Genomic DNA, 19,345 nt, shown 5'->3' on the forward strand with positions numbered 1-19,345 from the left:
ATTAAATACAGTCCTGTAAACTCCTGCAGATTTTTTCTCACACCAGTTTGCAGCTCCGTAATCGTCACCAATATAATATCGTAATCCTTTACCGGAACCCAGAGACCAGAGGTGTTCTTGAAGTCTGGAGTTGAGAAACACTGCTCTAGGCCACCCTTATTATAAACACTTCCAGGGGCGGTCCTTTATGAACTTTGAAAAGGAAAAAAGCCTGCGTATGCCTCAGACTTCATCCAACTGACCTCTTGAGAAAGCCCGACCGGCGTCAGGAGAAACGCGTTGAGGAATCTCTTGTCCTGACCTCATCAAGCGGTATCCCTGGTCTCTGGGTTCCAGTAAAGGATTATGATATTATATTGGTGATGATTACGGAGCTGCAAACTGGTGTGAGAAAAAATCCACAGGAGTTCACAGGACTGTATTTAATGTCATGCTTTTCATCTACCTATATCCAGTAAGTGCATAGTGTGTAGCGCTTACTATGTGTTAAAATAAACTTCACTTGAGTCGGAGTTTGTGCTCTTGTTGTTGTTTTTCTAGACATTCAGATGTATCCCAGAGCCGGCTGGAAAACCCGAAGACACAAATCAGGCATGCACAGGTTACTGGTGAATAACAGAAGCCTTTAATCCAAAAGGTAACACAGAATGATCTATTGCCAAACGTTTCAGCTCGCACAGTAGCTTTCCTCAGTGGAGGCCCGAGTAGACATAAAGGGGCCGCTTTATTAAAGTGCGGATGGACATGATACATGTAGCATATCATGTCCGACGCACATCGATAAATGCAGACAGCATACGCATTTATCATTGCACAAGCAGTTCTTGTGAACTGCTTGTGCATTGTTGCCCCCTGCAGATTTGCGGCCAATCGGTCACTAGCAGGGGGTGTCAATCAGTCTGATCATATAGTCTTTAGACTGCTGCTTCATAACTGCTGTTTATGGCGAGCCTGAAGGCTCATGCAGAAACAGGGGGCTTGATAATTTGCCCCCAAAGTGTTAAGCACAAAAAACATACTTATATACCCTATTAAACTAACTAATAACCCACCTGTGTACATCAATCAGAAAGCATGCAAACCATTCCAAATGCGTCCCTAAGCCACGCCCATCTTGGCATGCGCATATCGATGACTTAATTCAGAAGAGCTGACGTTGCCATAGCAACATATCACCACAATTCTTACAAATGAGAATTGTAGTCAATCCGGATACGTCACTAAGCCACTCCCACAGTAGCGTGCATAAATTAGTGACGTAATCAGGAACAGCCGCTATTGCCATAGCTACAGCACTAAACAAATATACAGAAGAAACGATATGCAGTTTTACAGACTGACTTACTAATCATAATCAAAGCTACTAACCTAGCTAATATATACAAGTAATTTGTGTAATGAACAGTGAAAAAGATACAAGGATATGGACTAAAATGGGAATACCCTACCTTCTTAGATAATTAGGTAACATGAGAATGTGGCCATCCCATATTTTCCCCTGTTGGGGCCATGATTGTCATATAACTGGTGTATAGGGATCATTATCCTCATGTTGGCGCTGCGGAATCTATTGGCGCTCTACAAATAACCGATAATAATAATAATAATAATAATAATAATAATAATTGGACCAATATAGAAGTAAATTGGAAAGTTGTTTAAAATTGTATTTTCTATCCAAATCATGAAAGAAAAATTTGTTTTTTCCTGTCCCTTAAATAATTGTTATTTAACCTTCTCTACTCATAAAGTTTACTTCTGCTGTAGATCAGTGCACAGAGCACAGAGAATACAAAGAATGAGGGTCATAGAACCCACATAATGACAACAGATCTATTTGTGTATTTCCTCTTTATAAAGCTAAATGAGGAACCAAGCATTAGCTGCTGCTGCGCTGTGTGATATTTGTGCTTCTTGGGGAAAACCTCAGACAATTTTCTGTAGACAAATCAGTTACAAAAGTGTGAAGTGCAATTGTGCCGGTGACGCATCTCTTGCGGATCTCACATAAAGTATAACCTGATATTACAGATAGATGTGATGGTTAAATGTTTAAACCAAAGCATCAACTCCAGAGAATTGTTATTGTTTAAAAAGATAGATAATCCCTTTATTACCCATTCCCCAGTTTTGCATAACCAGCACAGTTATATTAATATACATTTTACCTCTGTGATTACCTTGTATCTAAGCCTCTGCAGACTGCCCCTTATCTCAGTTATATTAATATACTTTTTACCTCTGTGATTACCTTGTATCTAAGCCTCTGCAGATTTATTTTAGTTCTTTTGACAACTGACTCATAAATAACTCCAGGGGCGTTTGCACAGTGTTATATATATGACACACATGAACTAACACCCTCTAGCTTTGAAAAACTGCACTTTTAATGCATTGAGATAAGAGGTGGTCTTCAAGGTCTTATACATATGAGCCTTCCTAGGTTTAGCTTTCAGCTAAAAGTACCAAGAGAACAAAGCAAATTTGATGATAAAAGTAAATTGGAAAGTTGTTTAAAATTACCTATCTGAATCATGAGAGTTTAATTTGGACTAGACTTTAAGGGATATTTATCAAGCCGTCAACCACAAATATGCTGGATTCTGCAGCGTAATTGTGGCAAGCCTGATTCGACCCATTTATCAAAGCCTACAGACCGGCAAAAGTTAAAATTTGTGATGTATCATACGATTCGCCGGTCTCAATCCAACACAGATCGATGCTTACATCATTACAGATGTTCCGAATACAAATTTGGCACTATGTGACAACTTTTGCCATTTATCAAACTTCTAACAGGTACGCTTGCCACTATTCCGGCCCAGCGTACCTGCTTTTCAATCCACCGCCCTGGAGGCGGCGGATGCCATAGGAGTCAATGGGAGTCTGAAAGCAGCGAAAGCTCATGTTCGATGCTGCCAGATATTCCATTGATTTCTATGGTAGAATAAAAGTTACGTTTACACCTAATACCCTAACATAAACCCCAAGTCTAAACACCCCTAATCTGCTGCCCCGACATCCCCCCACCTACATAATGTTATTAACCCCTATTCCGCTGCTCCCCCCCGACCCCGCCGCAACAAAAATAAACTTTTTAACCCCTATCCCGCCGCTCCCAGAGCCCACCGCAACTAAATAAATACAGGTGAAACTTGAACAATTTAAATATCGTGCAAAAGTTAATTTATTTCACTAATGCAACTTAAAAGGTGAAACTAATATATGAGATAGACTCATTTAAGGGCAATGCCCATACAAATGCCCTTTAAGGGCAATGGGGAGCTTAGGTTTTTTAGATAGGTTTCTATTTGGGGGGGGTTGGTTGTGTGGGTGGTGGGTTTTACTGTTGGGGGGTGTATGTATTTTTTTTTTACAGGTAAAAGAGCTGATTTCTTTGGGGCAATGCCCCGCAAAGGCCATTTTAAAAGCCATTGGTAGTTTATTGTAGGCTAGGAGTTTTTTTTATTTTGGGGGCTTTTTTATTTTGATAGGGCTATTAGATTAGGTGTAATTTTGTGTTTTATTTTGTGTAATTTAGTGTTTTTTATTTTTTGTAATTAAGTTGTTATTTTTTTGTAACTTAGTAATTTTTAATTGTAGATTTAAATAAATTGGCCCCCTAGTCAAGCCTAGCCCCTCGGGAAAGAGGTATATACTCACAGTCGTGGATTATGCCACCCGATATCCCGAGGCGGTGGCTCTGGCTAATATTCATGCCGAGACCGCGGTGGATGCCCTCATCAAAATCTTCTCCCGCATGGGATTTCCCCGAGAGATTATTTCGGACCGGGGCACCCAGTTTACGGCTGAGATTACCCACCAGTTGTGGAGGGCATGTGGGGTGAAACCCATTTTAAATTCCGCTTATCAATCCCAGTCTAATGGGCTCTGTAAACGGTTTAACGGAACACTGAAACAGATGCTCCGCATGTTCATGGATACCCAGAAGAACTGGGAGCGGTTTCTACCCCATTTGCTTTTCGCCTACCGGGAGGTACCTCAGGAGTCAACGGGGTTCTCTCCCTTTTAATTATTATTCAGAAGGATGGTGCAGGGTCCCCTAGACTTAATCCGAGGGCATTGGGAGGGGGAAGTCACTAGTGACGGTACTCATATCGTATCCTACGTGCTGGAGTTTAGGGAGCGCCTGGAGGCCCTGACTCGGACTGTCCACTCCAACCTCCAGGTGGCTCAAACCCGTCAGCACCGTTGGTATGATAGGGGCGCCAGGGACTGCAGTTTTCAGACTGGGCAGAAGGTGCTAATCTTAAAACCGGTAACAAATGATAAACTGCAGGCCTCCTGGCAGGGCCCATACAAGGTGGTGGAACAAATCTGTGACACCACCTATGTGATCGGCCCATGTACTGGAGCAGGCGATAATCGCAAGCTCCATGTAAATATGTTGTAGCCGTACCATGAACGCGCAGAGGAGGTGAATGCTATTTGCGCCCCTGCTGCGGACGACGCAGACAGTTTACCTCTTCTCAACCTCCTAGGAATGAAGAACCGGAACGAAGGTCTGGGAGAGGTACAAATAGCGGAACAACTGCAGGAAAAGAGAGACACATTCTCCCCAGAAACCCCAGGTCACATCCCCATGCATCAACCTCCTTACCGCATACCAGAATTGGTGAGAGAACATATGCGGAAGGAGATTGACGAGATACTACAGTTAGGAGTGATTGAGCACTCGGACAGCCCCTGGGCCTCGCCGGTAGTTCTAGTGCCGAAGCGGGACGGCACGACCCGCTTCTGCGTAGACTACCGGAAATTTAATGATAAAACCGTCTCTGACGCCTACCCTATGCCCCGGATAGATGAGCTCCTGGATAAAATGGCTCGAAGCCAGTACCTCACCACCATAGATTTGTGTAAGGGGTACTGGAGATCCCACTAGCTGAGGATGCCATCCCCAAGTCGGAGTTCGGCACCCTGTTTGGCCTGTACCAATTCAAGGTCATGCCATTCGGGATGAAGAACGCTACTTTCCAGCGGATGGTAGATCGGCTACTGGATGGGTCCCAAGAGTACGCATGCACCTATTTAGATGACATAGCTATATTTAGCAGCTCCTGGGACGAACATTTGAACCATATAGGGGCGATCCTAGATCGCATTAGGGAGGCAGGATTAACCCTTAAGCCTAGCAAATGGGCACTGAGTAGGTAGTGGGCAGCAGAAGCCCGAACCGGCCATGGTAGAGGCCGTAGCCAAGTGGCCCACTCCCCATACCAAGACCCAAGTGCTAGCTTTTCTAGGTACCGCAGGCTATTATAGGAAGTTCATACCTAATTATAGTACCATAGCCAAACCCCTCACTGACCTCACCCGTAAAAACCTTCCTAAGATTGTTACCTGGAGCCTAGAGTGTGAACAAGCATTCCAAGAACTGAAAAAATGCTCTCGTAAATGCCCCTATCCTTGTTGCCCTGGATCCAACTAAATGCTTTCTCGTCCATACAGACGTTTCTATGTTTGGATTGGGAGCCATGCTGAGCCAAGTAGGGGCTGATAGCAGCGAGCATCCTGTGGCCTACCTAAGCAGGACACTGTTACCCCGAGAAGTTAGCTACGCCGCCATTGAAAAGGAATGCTTGGCTGTGGTGTGGGCCCTCAATAATCTTCAGCCGTATCTATATGGACAACTATTCTCCCTGCTTACAGATCACAACCCGTTGGTGTGGCTGAACAGGGTATCCGGAGACAATGCCCGGCTGTTGCGTTGGAGTTTGGCGCTGCAGCCGTTTGACTTAACAATCCATTACCGCCCTGGGAAGCAAGACGGCAACACTGACGGGTTGTCCAGACAAACCGAACTTGAACCTTGATCTATGAACACTCTTCCGGACCTCCCCAAGCCAATCCGTTTGGATCAGAATGGGTATGCCGGCTTGGTTTTGGGGGAGCATTGTGGCAAACCTCGCCACTTATAAACTATGCGGTAATTGTTATTTAGGCTAATGGTTAAAATGTATGTTAAACTGTATATTACTGTAATACAATTATATGTTGATGATGTCATTGTATCAGTTCGGAAACCCCTTCTAGGGGAGACTGTTTTAAAAGTTGGTTGTTTTTGCCATTGTAAAAAAGAAGTCGTTGTTAACTCCCAGACTATGTGTCGTCTAGTTACTTGCGTGTCTCTGCTTACCAAAAAGATATTACAGATCCTACTGCCTCTCCGCTACAATTACCAAGAGTAGGAACTTGCTTGTCTCTGCCTACCCAACAGATATTACAGATCCTACTGCCTCTCCGCTACAATTACCAAGAGTAGTTACTTGCTTGTCTCTGCTTACCAAAAAGATATTACAGATCCTACTGCCTCTCCGCTACAATTACCAAGAGTAGTTACTTGTTTGTCTCTGCCTACCCAAAAGATATTACAGATCCTACTGCCTCTCCACTATAATTACCAAGAGTAGTTACTTGTTTGTCTCTGCCTACCCAAAAGATATTACAGATCCTACTGCCTCTCCGCTACAATTACCAAGAGTAGTTACTTGCTTGTCTCTGCCTACCCAAAAGATATTACAGATCCTACTGCCTCTCCGCTACAATTACCAAGAGTAGTTACTTGCTTGTCTCTGCCTACCCAAAAGATATTACAGATCCTACTGCCTCTCTGCTACAATTACCAAGAGTAGTTACTTGCTTGTCTCTGCCTACCCAAAAGATATTACAGATCCTACTGCCTCTCTGCTACAATTACCAAGAGTAGTTACTTGCTTGTCTCTGCCTACCCAAAAGATATTATAGATCCTACTGCCTCTCTGCTACAATTACCAAGAGTAGTTACTTGTTCGTCTCTGCCTACCCAAAAGATATTACAGATCCTACTGCCTCTCCGCAACATTTAATTTAGGGGGTGTTAGGTTAGGGGGCTTAGAAATTAAATTACTGCTAGCTTACGAGTTTTGAGCACTATAGGGAAAGTAATGAACGCAAAAAAAGCTGCATTATTTAAACCCTATAGTGCTGCCATTACAAGTTTTGAAAAGCCCGGCTTGTGCGTGCGATATGGTGCTTTAAGCTCCATACCACACCAAAAAACAAGAGCTGTTTTGACGTGCTTGTGCACGCTTTCCCCATAGACATCAATGGGGAGAAGGTGTCAGAAAAAAGTCTAACACCTAGGTAGACTAGTTAGTAAATAGTTAACTTTCGATTCAGCCAATAGAATGAGAGCAGCTTAAATCCTATTGGCTGATTTGAACAGCCAATGCCCTTTTAAGGGCAATGCCCATCCAAATGCCCTTTTCAGGGCAATGGGTAGCTTAGTTTATTTTTTTTTAGAGTTAGGTTATTTATTTGGGGGGGTTGGTTGGTGGGTTTTACTGTTGGGGGGTCTTTGTATTTATTTTACAGGTAAAAGAGCTGATATATTTGGGGCAATGCCCCACAAAAAAGCCCTTTTAAGGACAATTGGTAGTTTATTGTAGGCTAGTTTTTTTTTATTTTGGGTGGGCTTTTTTGTTTTGATAGGGCTATTAGATTAGCTGTAATTCTTTTTTATATTTGATAATTATTACCTAGATTTAGAGTTCTGCGTTAGCCATCAAAAGCAGCGTTAAGGGGTCCTAACGCTGCTTTTTACCGCCCGCTGGTATTTAGAGTCAGGCAGGAAAGGATCTAACGCTCACTTCCAAGCCGCGACTTTTCCATACCGCAGATCCCCTTACGCCAATTGCATATCCTATCTTTTCAATGGGATCTTCCTAACGCTGGTATTTAGAGTCTTGGCTGAAGTGAGCGGTAGACCCTCTACCGACAAGACTCTATCCGCAGGAAAAAGTCAGTAGTTAAGAGTTTTCTGGGCTAACGCCAGTTTATAAAGCTCTTAACTACTGTGCTATAAAGTACACTAACACCCATAAACTAACTATGTACCCCTAAACCGAGGTCCCCCCACATCACCGCCACTATAATAAAAAAATTTAACCCCTAATCTGCAGAACGCACACCGCCGCCACCTACATTATCCCTATGTACCCCTAATCTGCTGCCCCTTACATCGCCGACACCTACTTAATATTTATTAACCCCTAATCTGCCCCCCCCAACGTCGCCGCCACCTACCTACACTTATTAACCCCTAATCTGCCGACCGGACCTCGCCGCTACTCTAATAAATGTATTAACCCCTAAACCGCCTCACTCCCACCTCAAAAACCCTATAATAAATAGTATTAACACCTAATCTGCCCTCCCTAACATCGCCGACACCTAACTTCAAGTATTAACCCCTAATTTGCCGACCGGACCTCGCCGCTACGCTAATAAATGTATTAACCCCTAAAGCTAAGTCTGAACCTAACCCTAACACCCCCCTAAATTAAATTTAATTTTAATCTAACTAAATAAATTAAATATTATTAACTAAAGTATTCCTATTTAAAACTAAATACTTACCTGTAAAATAAACCCTAATATAGCTACAATATAACGAATAATTATATTGTAGCTATTTTAGGATTTATATTTATTTTACAGGCAACTTTGTATTTATTTTAACTAGGTACAATAGCTATTAAATAGTTATTTACTATTTAATAGCTACCTAGTTAAAATAATGACACAATTTCTTGTAAAATAAATCCTAACCTAAGTTACAATTAAACCTAACACTACACTATCAATAAATAAATTAAATCAATTAACTACAAGTACCTACAATTACCTACAATTAAATAAACTAAACTAAATTACAAAAACAAACAAACACTAAATTACAAATAATAAAAAAAGATTACAAGAATTTTAAGCTAATTACACCTACTCTAAGCCCCCTAATAAAATAACAAAGCCCCCCAAAATAAAAAAATTCCCTACCCTATTCTAAATTAAAATAGTTAACAGCTCTATTACCTTACCAGCCCTTAAAAGGGCTTTTTGCGGGGTATGCCCCAAAGAAATCAGCTATTTTGCCTGTAAAAAACCCCACAATACCACCCTCCAACATTACAACCCACCACCCACATACCCCTACTCTAACCCAAACCCCCCTTAAATAAACCTAACACTACCCCCTGAAGATCTCCCTACCTTGAGTCGTCTTCACTCAGCCGAGCACCGATGGACCAAAAGAAGACATCTGGAGCGGCAGAAGTCTTCATCCTATCCGGGCAGAAGAGGACATCCAGACCGGCAGACATCTTCATCCAAGCGGCATCTTCTATCTTCATCCATCTGATGAGGAGCGGCTCCATCTTCAAGACCTCCGGCGCGGAACATCCTTTTCTATTGGCTGATCAGAACAGCCAATAGAATGCGAGCTCAATCTGATTCGCTGATTGGATCAGCCAATCAGATTGAACTTGAATCTGATTGGCTGATTCAATCAGCCAATCAGATTTTTCCTACCTTAATTCCGATTGGCTGATAGAATCCTATCAGCCAATCAGAATTCGAGGGACGCCATCTTGGATGACGTCACTTAAAGGAACCTTCATTCGTCGGTAGTCGTCGGTAGGAAGAGGAAGTTCCGCGCCGGAGGGCTTGAAGTTGGAGCGGCTCCTCGTCGGATGGATGAAGATAGAAGGTTTAATTGTAACTTAGGTTAGGATTTATTTTACAGGTAATTTTGTAATTATTTTAACTAGGTAGATATTAAATAGTAAATAACTATTTAATAGCTATTGTACCTGGTTAAAATAAATACAAAGTTGCCTGTAAAATAAATATAAATCCTAAAATAGCTACAATATAATTATTCGTTATATTGTAGCTATATTAGGGTTTATTTTACAGGTAAGTATTTAGCTTTAAATAGGAAGACTTTAGTTAATAAGATTTAATTTATTTTGTTAGATTAAAATTATATTTAATTTAGGGGGGTGTTAGGGTTAGGGTTAGATTTAGCTTTAGGGGTTAATACATTTATTAGAGTAGCGCGAGGTACGGTCGGCAGATTAGGGGTTAATACTTGAAGTTAGGTGTCGGCAATGTTAGGGAGGGCAGATTAGGGGTTAATACTATTTATTATAGGGTTTTTGATGCGGGAGTGAGGCGGTTTAGGGGTTAATACATGTATTAGAGTAGCGGCGAGGTCCGGTCGGCAGATTAGGGGTTAATAAGTGTAGGTAAGGTAGCGGCGACATGGGGGGGGCAGATTAGGGGTTAATAAATATAATATAGGGGTCGGCGATGTTAGGGGCAGCAGATTAGGGGTACATAGGTATAATAATATAGGTTGCGGCGGTGTACGGAGCGGCAGATTAGGGGTTAATAATATAATGCAGGGGTCAGCGATAGTGGTTAGGGGTGTTTAGACTCGGGGTACATGTTAGGGTGTTAGGTGCAGACTTAGAAACTGTTTCCCCATAGGAAACAATGGGGCTGCGTTAGGAGCTTAACGCTGCTTTTTTGCAGGTATTAGTTTTTTTTTAAGCCTAAACTGCCCCATTGTTTCCTATGGGGGAATCATGCACGAGCACGTTTTTCCAGCTAGCCGCTACCGTAAGCAACGCTGGTATTGAGGGTTGAAGTGGCGGTATATATGCCTGTACGCTCCCTTTTTGGAGCCTAACGCAGCCCTTCAGAGAACTCTCAATACCAGCGTTGTTTAAAAGCCCTTCAGAGAACTCTCAATACCAGCGTTGTTTAAAAGGTGCGGGGGGGGGGAAACATGCGTAGCTAACGCACCCCTTTGGCCGCAGAACTCTAAATCTAGGCGTATGTTTTTTTTATTTTCCATAATTTAGTGTTTGCTATTTTTTGTAATTTAGTATTTTTTTTTTGTATTTAGATACTTTGTAATTCTTAGAGTAGTGTTAAGATTTTTTAATGTGTAGTTTAGTTTAATTTAATTGGTAGTTAGTTTAAGTTTAGTTTAATAATTATATTAGTTTAATAACATTAGTGTAGTGGGGGTGATGTGGGTGGACGGCAGATTAGGGGTTAATAATATTTGAATAGTGTTTGCGATGCGGGAGGGCGGCGGTTTAGGGGTTAATAAGTTTATTATAGGGGTGACGATGTCAGGGAGCGGTGGAATAGGGGTTAATATTTTTTTAAAGTGGCGGCGATATCGGGAGCGGCAGATTAGGGGTTAAAAAGTTTAATATAGTGTTTGTATAGTTTATGGGTGTTTAGTGTACTTTTTAACACTTTAGTTATGAGTTTTATGTAACAGATTTATTGCATAAAACTCATAACTACTGACTTTAGATGGCGGTACGAATCTTGTCTTTTTAGGCTGTGACACCAGTTTTTTAGCCAGAATGCAAAACTCGTAATGGCAGCGCAATGGGAATCCCATTAAAAATTTAATTTTTATGAGTGCGGTACTGACGTTGCGTTACAGGCTAAAAGGCTTGCGTTACACCTATGACGACAAGATTCGTAATGGCTGCAGTGCTGTTTTAACGCTGAAAATTCCATATTTTCATTGTTAAAAGACGTACACGCAGACTTGTAATCTAGCTGTTAGTTATTTGCGTTTTGGGGGTTGGTGGTTTAGGAGTTAATATATTAATTAGGTTTATTGCGATGTGGGGGGTGGTCGGTTTAGGAGTTAATAGCTTATTTAGTTTTATTACGATGTGGGGAGTTGGTGGTTTAGGGTTTAATAGCTTAATTAGGTTTATTGCATTGTGAGGGGTTGGCGGATTATGGGTTTATATGTTAATTAGATACTTTGCGATGTTGGGTTGGCGGATTAGGGGTTAATACATTTATTAGGTAGATTTGCGATATGGGTGAATGGCAGATTAGTGGTTAATAGTTTAATTAGGCATATTGCATTGTGGGGGTTGGTGGTTTAGGGGTAAATACTTTTATTATTAGTTGTAATGTGGGGTGATGGTGGATATAGGAGTTTTGAAGTGTCGGGTTTATTTTTGGGAGGCGGGTAATACTTTTACGGGAGATTTCATTATTTTTATTTTCTTTTGCGCCGGCAGTTTTTAAACTGCCGTAAGTCACTGGCAACTTCAGAAATGTGTATTTACGCTCATTTCTGGACATCAGTAGTTTATCCGACAGTTTATGAACTGCATGCAGGGTTTATGTGATTCCCCGATGTGCAAGGGGAAATTACTGGCGACACAGGTTTCAGTAGTTAGTTTGAAGCTATAGTTAGGTTGAAGCTTGCGCCGCATATGTAATCGCGCCCCTACTAGTGAAGTGTTTACTTACAGCCCCTGCACAATAAATTATATAGAGTTGTCAAGAAAAAAGGCATGTCTAAGCCATTGTCTAATACTATATCACATACACCTAGATTTAGAGTTTGGCGTTAGCCATCAAAAGCAGCGTTAAGGGGTCCTAACACTGCTTTTTACCGCCCGCTGGTATTTAGAGTCAGCCAGGAAAGGGTCTAACGCTCACTTCCTCACCGCGACTCCAGGCTACCACAGATCCCCTTAAGCCAATTGCGTATCCTATCTTTTGTATGGGATCTGTCTAACGCCGGTATTTGAAGTCTTGGGAGAAGTGAGCGTAGACCCTCTACCGACAAGACTCCGACCGACAAAAAAAGTCAGTAGTTAAGAGCTTTATGGGCTAACGCGGGAATATAAAGCTCTTAACTACTGTGCTACAAAGTACACTAACACCCATAAACTACCTATTTACCCCTAAACCGAGGCCCCCCCACATCGCCGCCACTATAATAAAAATTTTTAACCCCTAATCTGCTGCCCGCACACCGCCGCCACCTACATTATACCTATAAACCCCTAATCTGCTGCCCCTAACATCGCCGACCCCTATATTATATTTATTAACCTCTAATCTGCCCCCCCCCAACGTCGCCGCTACCTAAATACACTTATTAACCACCTAATCTGCCGACCGGACATCGCCGCCACTATAATAAATGTATTAACCCCTAAACCGCCGCACTCCCGCCTCGCAAACACTATAATAAATAGTATTAACCCCTAATCTGCCCTCCCTAACATCGCTGCCACCTGCAATTATTAACCCCTAATCTCCAGCCCGCAACGTCGCCGCTACTATAATAAAGTTATTAACCCCTAAACCTAACTCTAACCTTAACCCTAACACCCCCTAACATAAATATAATTTAAATGAAACAAAATAATATTCCTAAAATTAACTAAGTTAATCCTATTTAAAACTAAATACTTACCTATCAAATAAACCCTAATATAGCTACAATATAACTAATAATTACATTGTAGCTATTTTAGGATTTATATTTATTTTACAGGCAACTTTGTAATTATTTTAACCAGGTACAATAGCTATTAAATAGTTAAGAACTATTTAATAGCTACCTAGTTAAAATAATTACAAAATTACCTGTAAAATAAATCCTAACCTAAGTTACAAATATACCTAACACTACACTATCAATAAATTAATTAAATAAATTACATACAATTAGCTAAACTAAAATACAATAAAATAAACTATTCTATAATACAAAAACAAACAAACACTAAATTACAAAAAATAAAAAAGAATTACAAGAAGTTTAAACTAATTACACCTAATCTACGCCCCGTAATAAAATAAAAAAGCCCCCCAAAATAAAAAAATGCCCTACCCTATTCTAAACTACCAAAGTAATCAGCTCTTTTACCTGAAAATAAAAATACAATACCACCCCAACATTACAACCCACCACCCACATACCCCTACTCTAACCCACCCAAACCCCCCTTAAAAAAACCTATCGCTAACCCCCTGAAGATCAAGTGTGTAACCTCTGTCTGTAATAAGTAAGGTAGCGGCGATGTTGGGGGGGCAGATTAGAAGTTAATAAATATAATATAGGGTCGGCGGTGTTAGGGGCAGCAGATTAGGGGTTCATAGGGATAATGTAGGTGGCGGCGATGTCCGGTCGGCAGATTAGGGGTTAATAATAAAATGCAGGTGTCAGCGATAGCGGGGGCGGCAGATTAGGGGTTAATAAGTGTAAGGTTAGGGGTGTTTAGACACGGGGTTCATGTTAGGTGCAGACTTAGAGAGTGTTTCCCCATAGGAAACAATGGGGCTGCGTTAGGAGCTGAACGCTGCTTTTTTGCAGGTATTAGGTTTTTTTTCAGCCCAAACTGCCCCATTGTTTCCTATGGGGATATCGTGCACGAGCACGTTTTTCCAGCTTACCGCTACCGTAAGCAACACTGTTATTAAAGGTTGAAGTGGAGCTAAATTAGGCTCAACGCACCTTTTCTGAGCCTAACGCAGCCCCTCAGACAACTCTAAATACCAGTGTTGTCTTAAGGGTGCGCTGGGAAAAAAAGCAGCGTTAGCTACGCGGGTCTTTACCGACAAAACTATAGATTACATTTTTGTTTGTTTAAATTGTTTTTGTGTATAGAAATCAATATGCACAAAAACTGTCTGTAATAAACTGATACATGTGTGTAACCTCTGTATGTAATATACTGATACACGTGTGTAACCTCTGTATGTAATATACTGATACATATGTGTAACCTCTGTCTGTAATATACTGATACATGTGTGTAACCTCCGTCTGTAATATACTGATACATGTGTGTAACCTCTGTATGTAATATAATGATACACATGTGTAACCTGTCTGTAATATACTGATACATGTGTGTAACCTCTGTCTGTAATATACTGATACATATGTGTAACCTCTGTCTGTAATATACTGATACACATGTGTAACCTCTGTCTGTAATATAATGATACACGTGTGTAACCTCTGTCTGTAATATACTGATACACGTGTGTAACCTCTGTCTGTAATATACTGATACACCTGTCTAACCTCTGTCTGTAATATACTGATACACGTGTGTAACCTCTGTCTGTAATATACTGATACATGTGTGTAACCTCTGTATGTAATATACTGATACATGTGTATAACCTCTGTCTGTAATATACTGATACATGTGTGTAACCTCTGTCTGTAATATACTGATACATGTGTGTAACATCTGTCTGTAATATACTGATACATGTGTGTAACCTCTGTCTGTAATATACTGATACACCTGTGAAACCTCTGTCTGTAATATACTGATACACCTGTGTAACCTCTGTCTGTAATATACTGATACACGTGTGTAACCTCTGTCTGTAATATACTGATACACGTGTGTAACCTCTGTATGTAATATACTGATACACGTGTGTAACCTCTTTCTGTAATAAACTGATACACGTGTGTAACCTCTGTATGTAATATACTGATACACGTGTGTAACCTCTGTATGTAATATATTGATACATATGTGTAACCTCTGTCTGTAATATAATGATACACGTGTGTAACCTCTGTCTGTAATATACTGATACACGTGTGTAACCTCTGTCTGTAATATACTGATACACCTGTCTAACCTCTGTCTGTAATATACTGATACACGTGTGTAACCTCTGTCTGTAATATACTGATACATATGTGTAACCTCTGTCTGTAATATACTGATACACATGTGTAACCTCTGTCTGTAATATAATGATACACGTGTGTAACCTCTGTCTGTAATATACTGATACACGTGTGTAACCTCTGTCTGTAATATACTGATACACCTGTCTAACCTCTGTCTGTAATATACTGATACACGTGTGTAACCTCTGTCTGTAATATACTGATACATGTGTGTAACCTCTGTCTGTAATATACTGATACATGTGTGTAACCTCTGTATGTAATATACTGATACATGTGTATAACCTCTGTCTGTAATATACTGATACATGTGTGTAACCTCTGTCTGTAATATACTGATACATGTGTGTAACATCTGTCTGTAATATACTGATACATGTGTGTAACCTCTGTCTGTAATATACTGATACACCTGTGAAACCTCTGTCTGTAATATACTGATACACCTGTGTAACCTCTGTCTGTAATATACTGATACACGTGTGTAACCTCTGTCTGTAATATACTGATACACGTGTGTAACCTCTGTATGTAATATACTGATACACGTGTGTAACCTCTTTCTGTAATAAACTGATACACGTGTGTAACCTCTGTATGTAATATACTGATACACGTGTGTAACCTCTGTATGTAATATACTGATACACGTGTGTAACCTCTGTATGTAATATACTGATACACATGTGTAACCTCTGTCTGTAATATACTGATACACGTGTGTAACCTCTGTATGTAATATACTGATACATATGTGTAACCTCTGTCTGTAATATACTGATACACCTGTGAAACCTCTGTCTGTAATATACTGATACACATGTGTAACCTCTGTCTGTAATATACTGATACACGTGTGTAACCTCTGTATGTAATATACTGATACACGTGTGTAACCTCTTTCTGTAATAAACTGATACACATGTGTAACCTCTGTATGTAATATACTGATACACGTGTGTAACCTCTGTATGTAATATACTGATACACGTGTGTAACCTCTGTCTGTAATATACTGATACACGTGTGTGTAACCTCTGTCTGCAATATACTGATACATATGTGTAACCTCTGTCTGTAATATACTGATACACCTGTGTAACCTCTGTCTGTAATATACTGATACACGTGTGTAACCTCTGTCTGTAATATACTGATACACGTGTGTAACTTCTGTCTGTAATATACTGATACACGTGTGTAACTTCTGTATGTAATATACTGATACACATGTGTAACCTCTGTCTGTAATATACTGATACACGTGTGTAACTTCTGTCTGTAATATACTGATACATATGTGTAACCTCTGTCTGTAATATACTGATACACGTGTGTAACTTCTGTCTGTAATATACTGATAAACGTGTGTAACTTCTGTCTGTAATATACTGATACATATGTGTAACCTCTGTCTGTAATATACTGACACATATGTGTAACCTCTGTATGTAATATACTGATACACATGTGTAACCTCTGTCTGTAATATACTGATACACGTGTGTAACTTCTGTCTGTAATATACTGATACATATGTGTAACCTCTGTCTGTAATATACTGATACATCTGTGTAACCTCTGTCTGTAATATACTGATACATGTGTGTAACCTCTGTATGTAATATACTGATACACCTGTGAAACCTCTGTCTGTAATATACTGATACATGTGTGTAACCTCTGTCTGTAATATACTGATACACCTGTGTAACCTCTGTCTGTAATATACTGATACACATGTGTAACCTCTGTCTGTAATATACTGATACATGTGTGTAACCTCTGTCTGTAATATACTGATACATGTGTGTAACCTCTGTCTGTAATATACTGATACACGTGTGTAACCTTTGTCTGTAATATACTGATACACGTGTGTAACCTCTGTCTGTAATATACTGATACACGTGTGTAACCTCTGTCTGTAATATACTGATACACCTGTGTAACCTCTGTCTGTAATATACTGATACACGTGTGTAACCTCTGTATGTAATATACTGATACACATGTGTAACCTCTGTCTGTAATATACTGATACACGTGTGTAACCTCTGTCTGTAATATACTGATACATCTGTGTAACCTCTGTCTGTAATATACTGATACATATGTGTAACCTCTGTCTGTAATATACTGATACACGTGTGTAACCTCTGTATGTAATATACTGATACACGTGTGTAACCTCTGTCTGTAATATACTGATACATATGTGTAACCTCTGTCTGTAATATACTGATACACGTGTGTAACCTCTGTCTGTAATATACTGATACATCTGTGTAACCTCTGTCTGTAATATACTGATACATATGTGTAACCTCTGTCTGTAATATACTGATACACGTGTGTAACCTCTGTATGTAATATACTGATACACCTGTGAAACCTCTGTCTGTAATATACTGATACACCTGTGAAACCTCTGTCTGTAATATACTGATACATGTGTGTAACCTCTGTATGTAATATACTGATACACGTGTGTAACCTCTGTCTGTAATATACTGATACATGTGTGTAACCTCTGTCTGTAATATACTGATACATGTGTGTAACCTTTGTATGTAATATACTGATACACCTGTGAAACCTCTGTCTGTAATATACTGATACATATGTGTAACCTCTGTATGTAATATACTGATACACGTGTGTAACCTCTGTATGTAATATACTGATACACCTGTCTAACCTCTGTCTGTAATATACTGATACACGTGTGTAACCTCTGTCTGTAATATACTGATACATGTGTGTAACCTCTGTCTGTAATATACTGATACATGTGTGTAACCTCTGTCTGTAATATACTGATACATGTGTGTAACCTCTGTCTGTAATATACTGATACACGTGTGTAACCTCTGTCTGTAATATACTGATACACGTGTGTAACCTCTGTCTGTAATATACTGATACACGTGTGTAACCTCTGTATGTAATATACTGATACACGTGTGTAACCTCTGTATGTAATATACTGATACATGTGTGTAACCTCTGTATGTAATATACTGATACACCTGTGTAACTGTTAGGTGTCCCCTTCAGGGGGTAAGTGTCAGTGCAGGCCAAAGCCTGGGGCCTAGTGTACCACCTGAGGCATATGTAGATTACCTGATAAGGGCCCCTTAGAATGACTCAGACCACGCAGCATTATGATCGAAAGCCAATTCTGTTTATTGCACAGTGCAAGCCTTTCTTATAGTGACATACAGGGTTAAGGGGATGACACGTTAGGACCGCGTCATCTTACACAGTTATACAGAGCAATTTACAAGGAAAAACTGGAACATGAGTTTCTCATAACAATATTTACAGAGTCATAACAAACTACCATCTGCAGAGACAACCAAGTGTCTAAAGCCTCTTGTTTACATTATCTCATTCTATCTTACTTCTAGGCATTAGGCCAGGGTACATTGGCAAGGCCGAATAGCTAAAGAAACTCATAACATGCATATAATTCTCACTGCATAATACCCCAGTATAATAAAGTCTATTCATTACAAAATGGCTGTGAGGAACAAGATGGCTGCCATCAGGTTCATATTACCCCTAACATACCATCCTTTTATTCTAACAGAATAACATAAAAATAGACAGGCATAGAAAATTAGTAAAGCCTTATATTATGGTAACAGAACTCTATAAGAATACTAAAGAGAAAAATATTTGCATGTCGTGATATACTTTTATAGGCTAATTGTCACTGCATATAGGTACAGTCCCTCCAATACCTTCCATCTATCCTCCAGCCCTCCCAAAACTACCGGTCTACCAGCACAGAAACCCAACCAGCCCCCCATCTACCCCCAAACAACGCTGCATCTTCTATCTCTCCACCTGCATTGCTAGCACCCCCCCAATATGTCCAACAGTTCCTTTTCCACAGTAAAGCATGACATAGCAACAGCACAACTGTCTCTAGGTGGCCTCTGATCACTTTAAGAACAGTCTTTGTCCATTTGAGAGCGCTGC

At 40.2% G+C, this 19,345-nt stretch overlaps 1 protein-coding gene across 1 annotated transcript in view; it reads left to right on the plus strand.

Moving 5' to 3' along the window:
* Positions 1-362: 362 nt before the first annotated feature.
* Positions 363-19,345, plus strand: part of LOC128646838 (centromere protein F) — a 131,744-nt gene continuing 112,761 nt past the window's right edge. Inside the window, exons 1-2 of the mRNA XM_053699637.1 lie at positions 363-454; positions 541-608. Of these exons, the coding sequence (XP_053555612.1) occupies positions 363-454; positions 541-608 (160 nt within the window). The remainder of the gene's footprint in view (positions 455-540; positions 609-19,345) is intronic.

Source organism: Bombina bombina, chromosome 2 (assembly GCF_027579735.1).
Source record: "Bombina bombina isolate aBomBom1 chromosome 2, aBomBom1.pri, whole genome shotgun sequence".
NCBI lineage: Eukaryota > Metazoa > Chordata > Amphibia > Anura > Bombinatoridae > Bombina > Bombina bombina.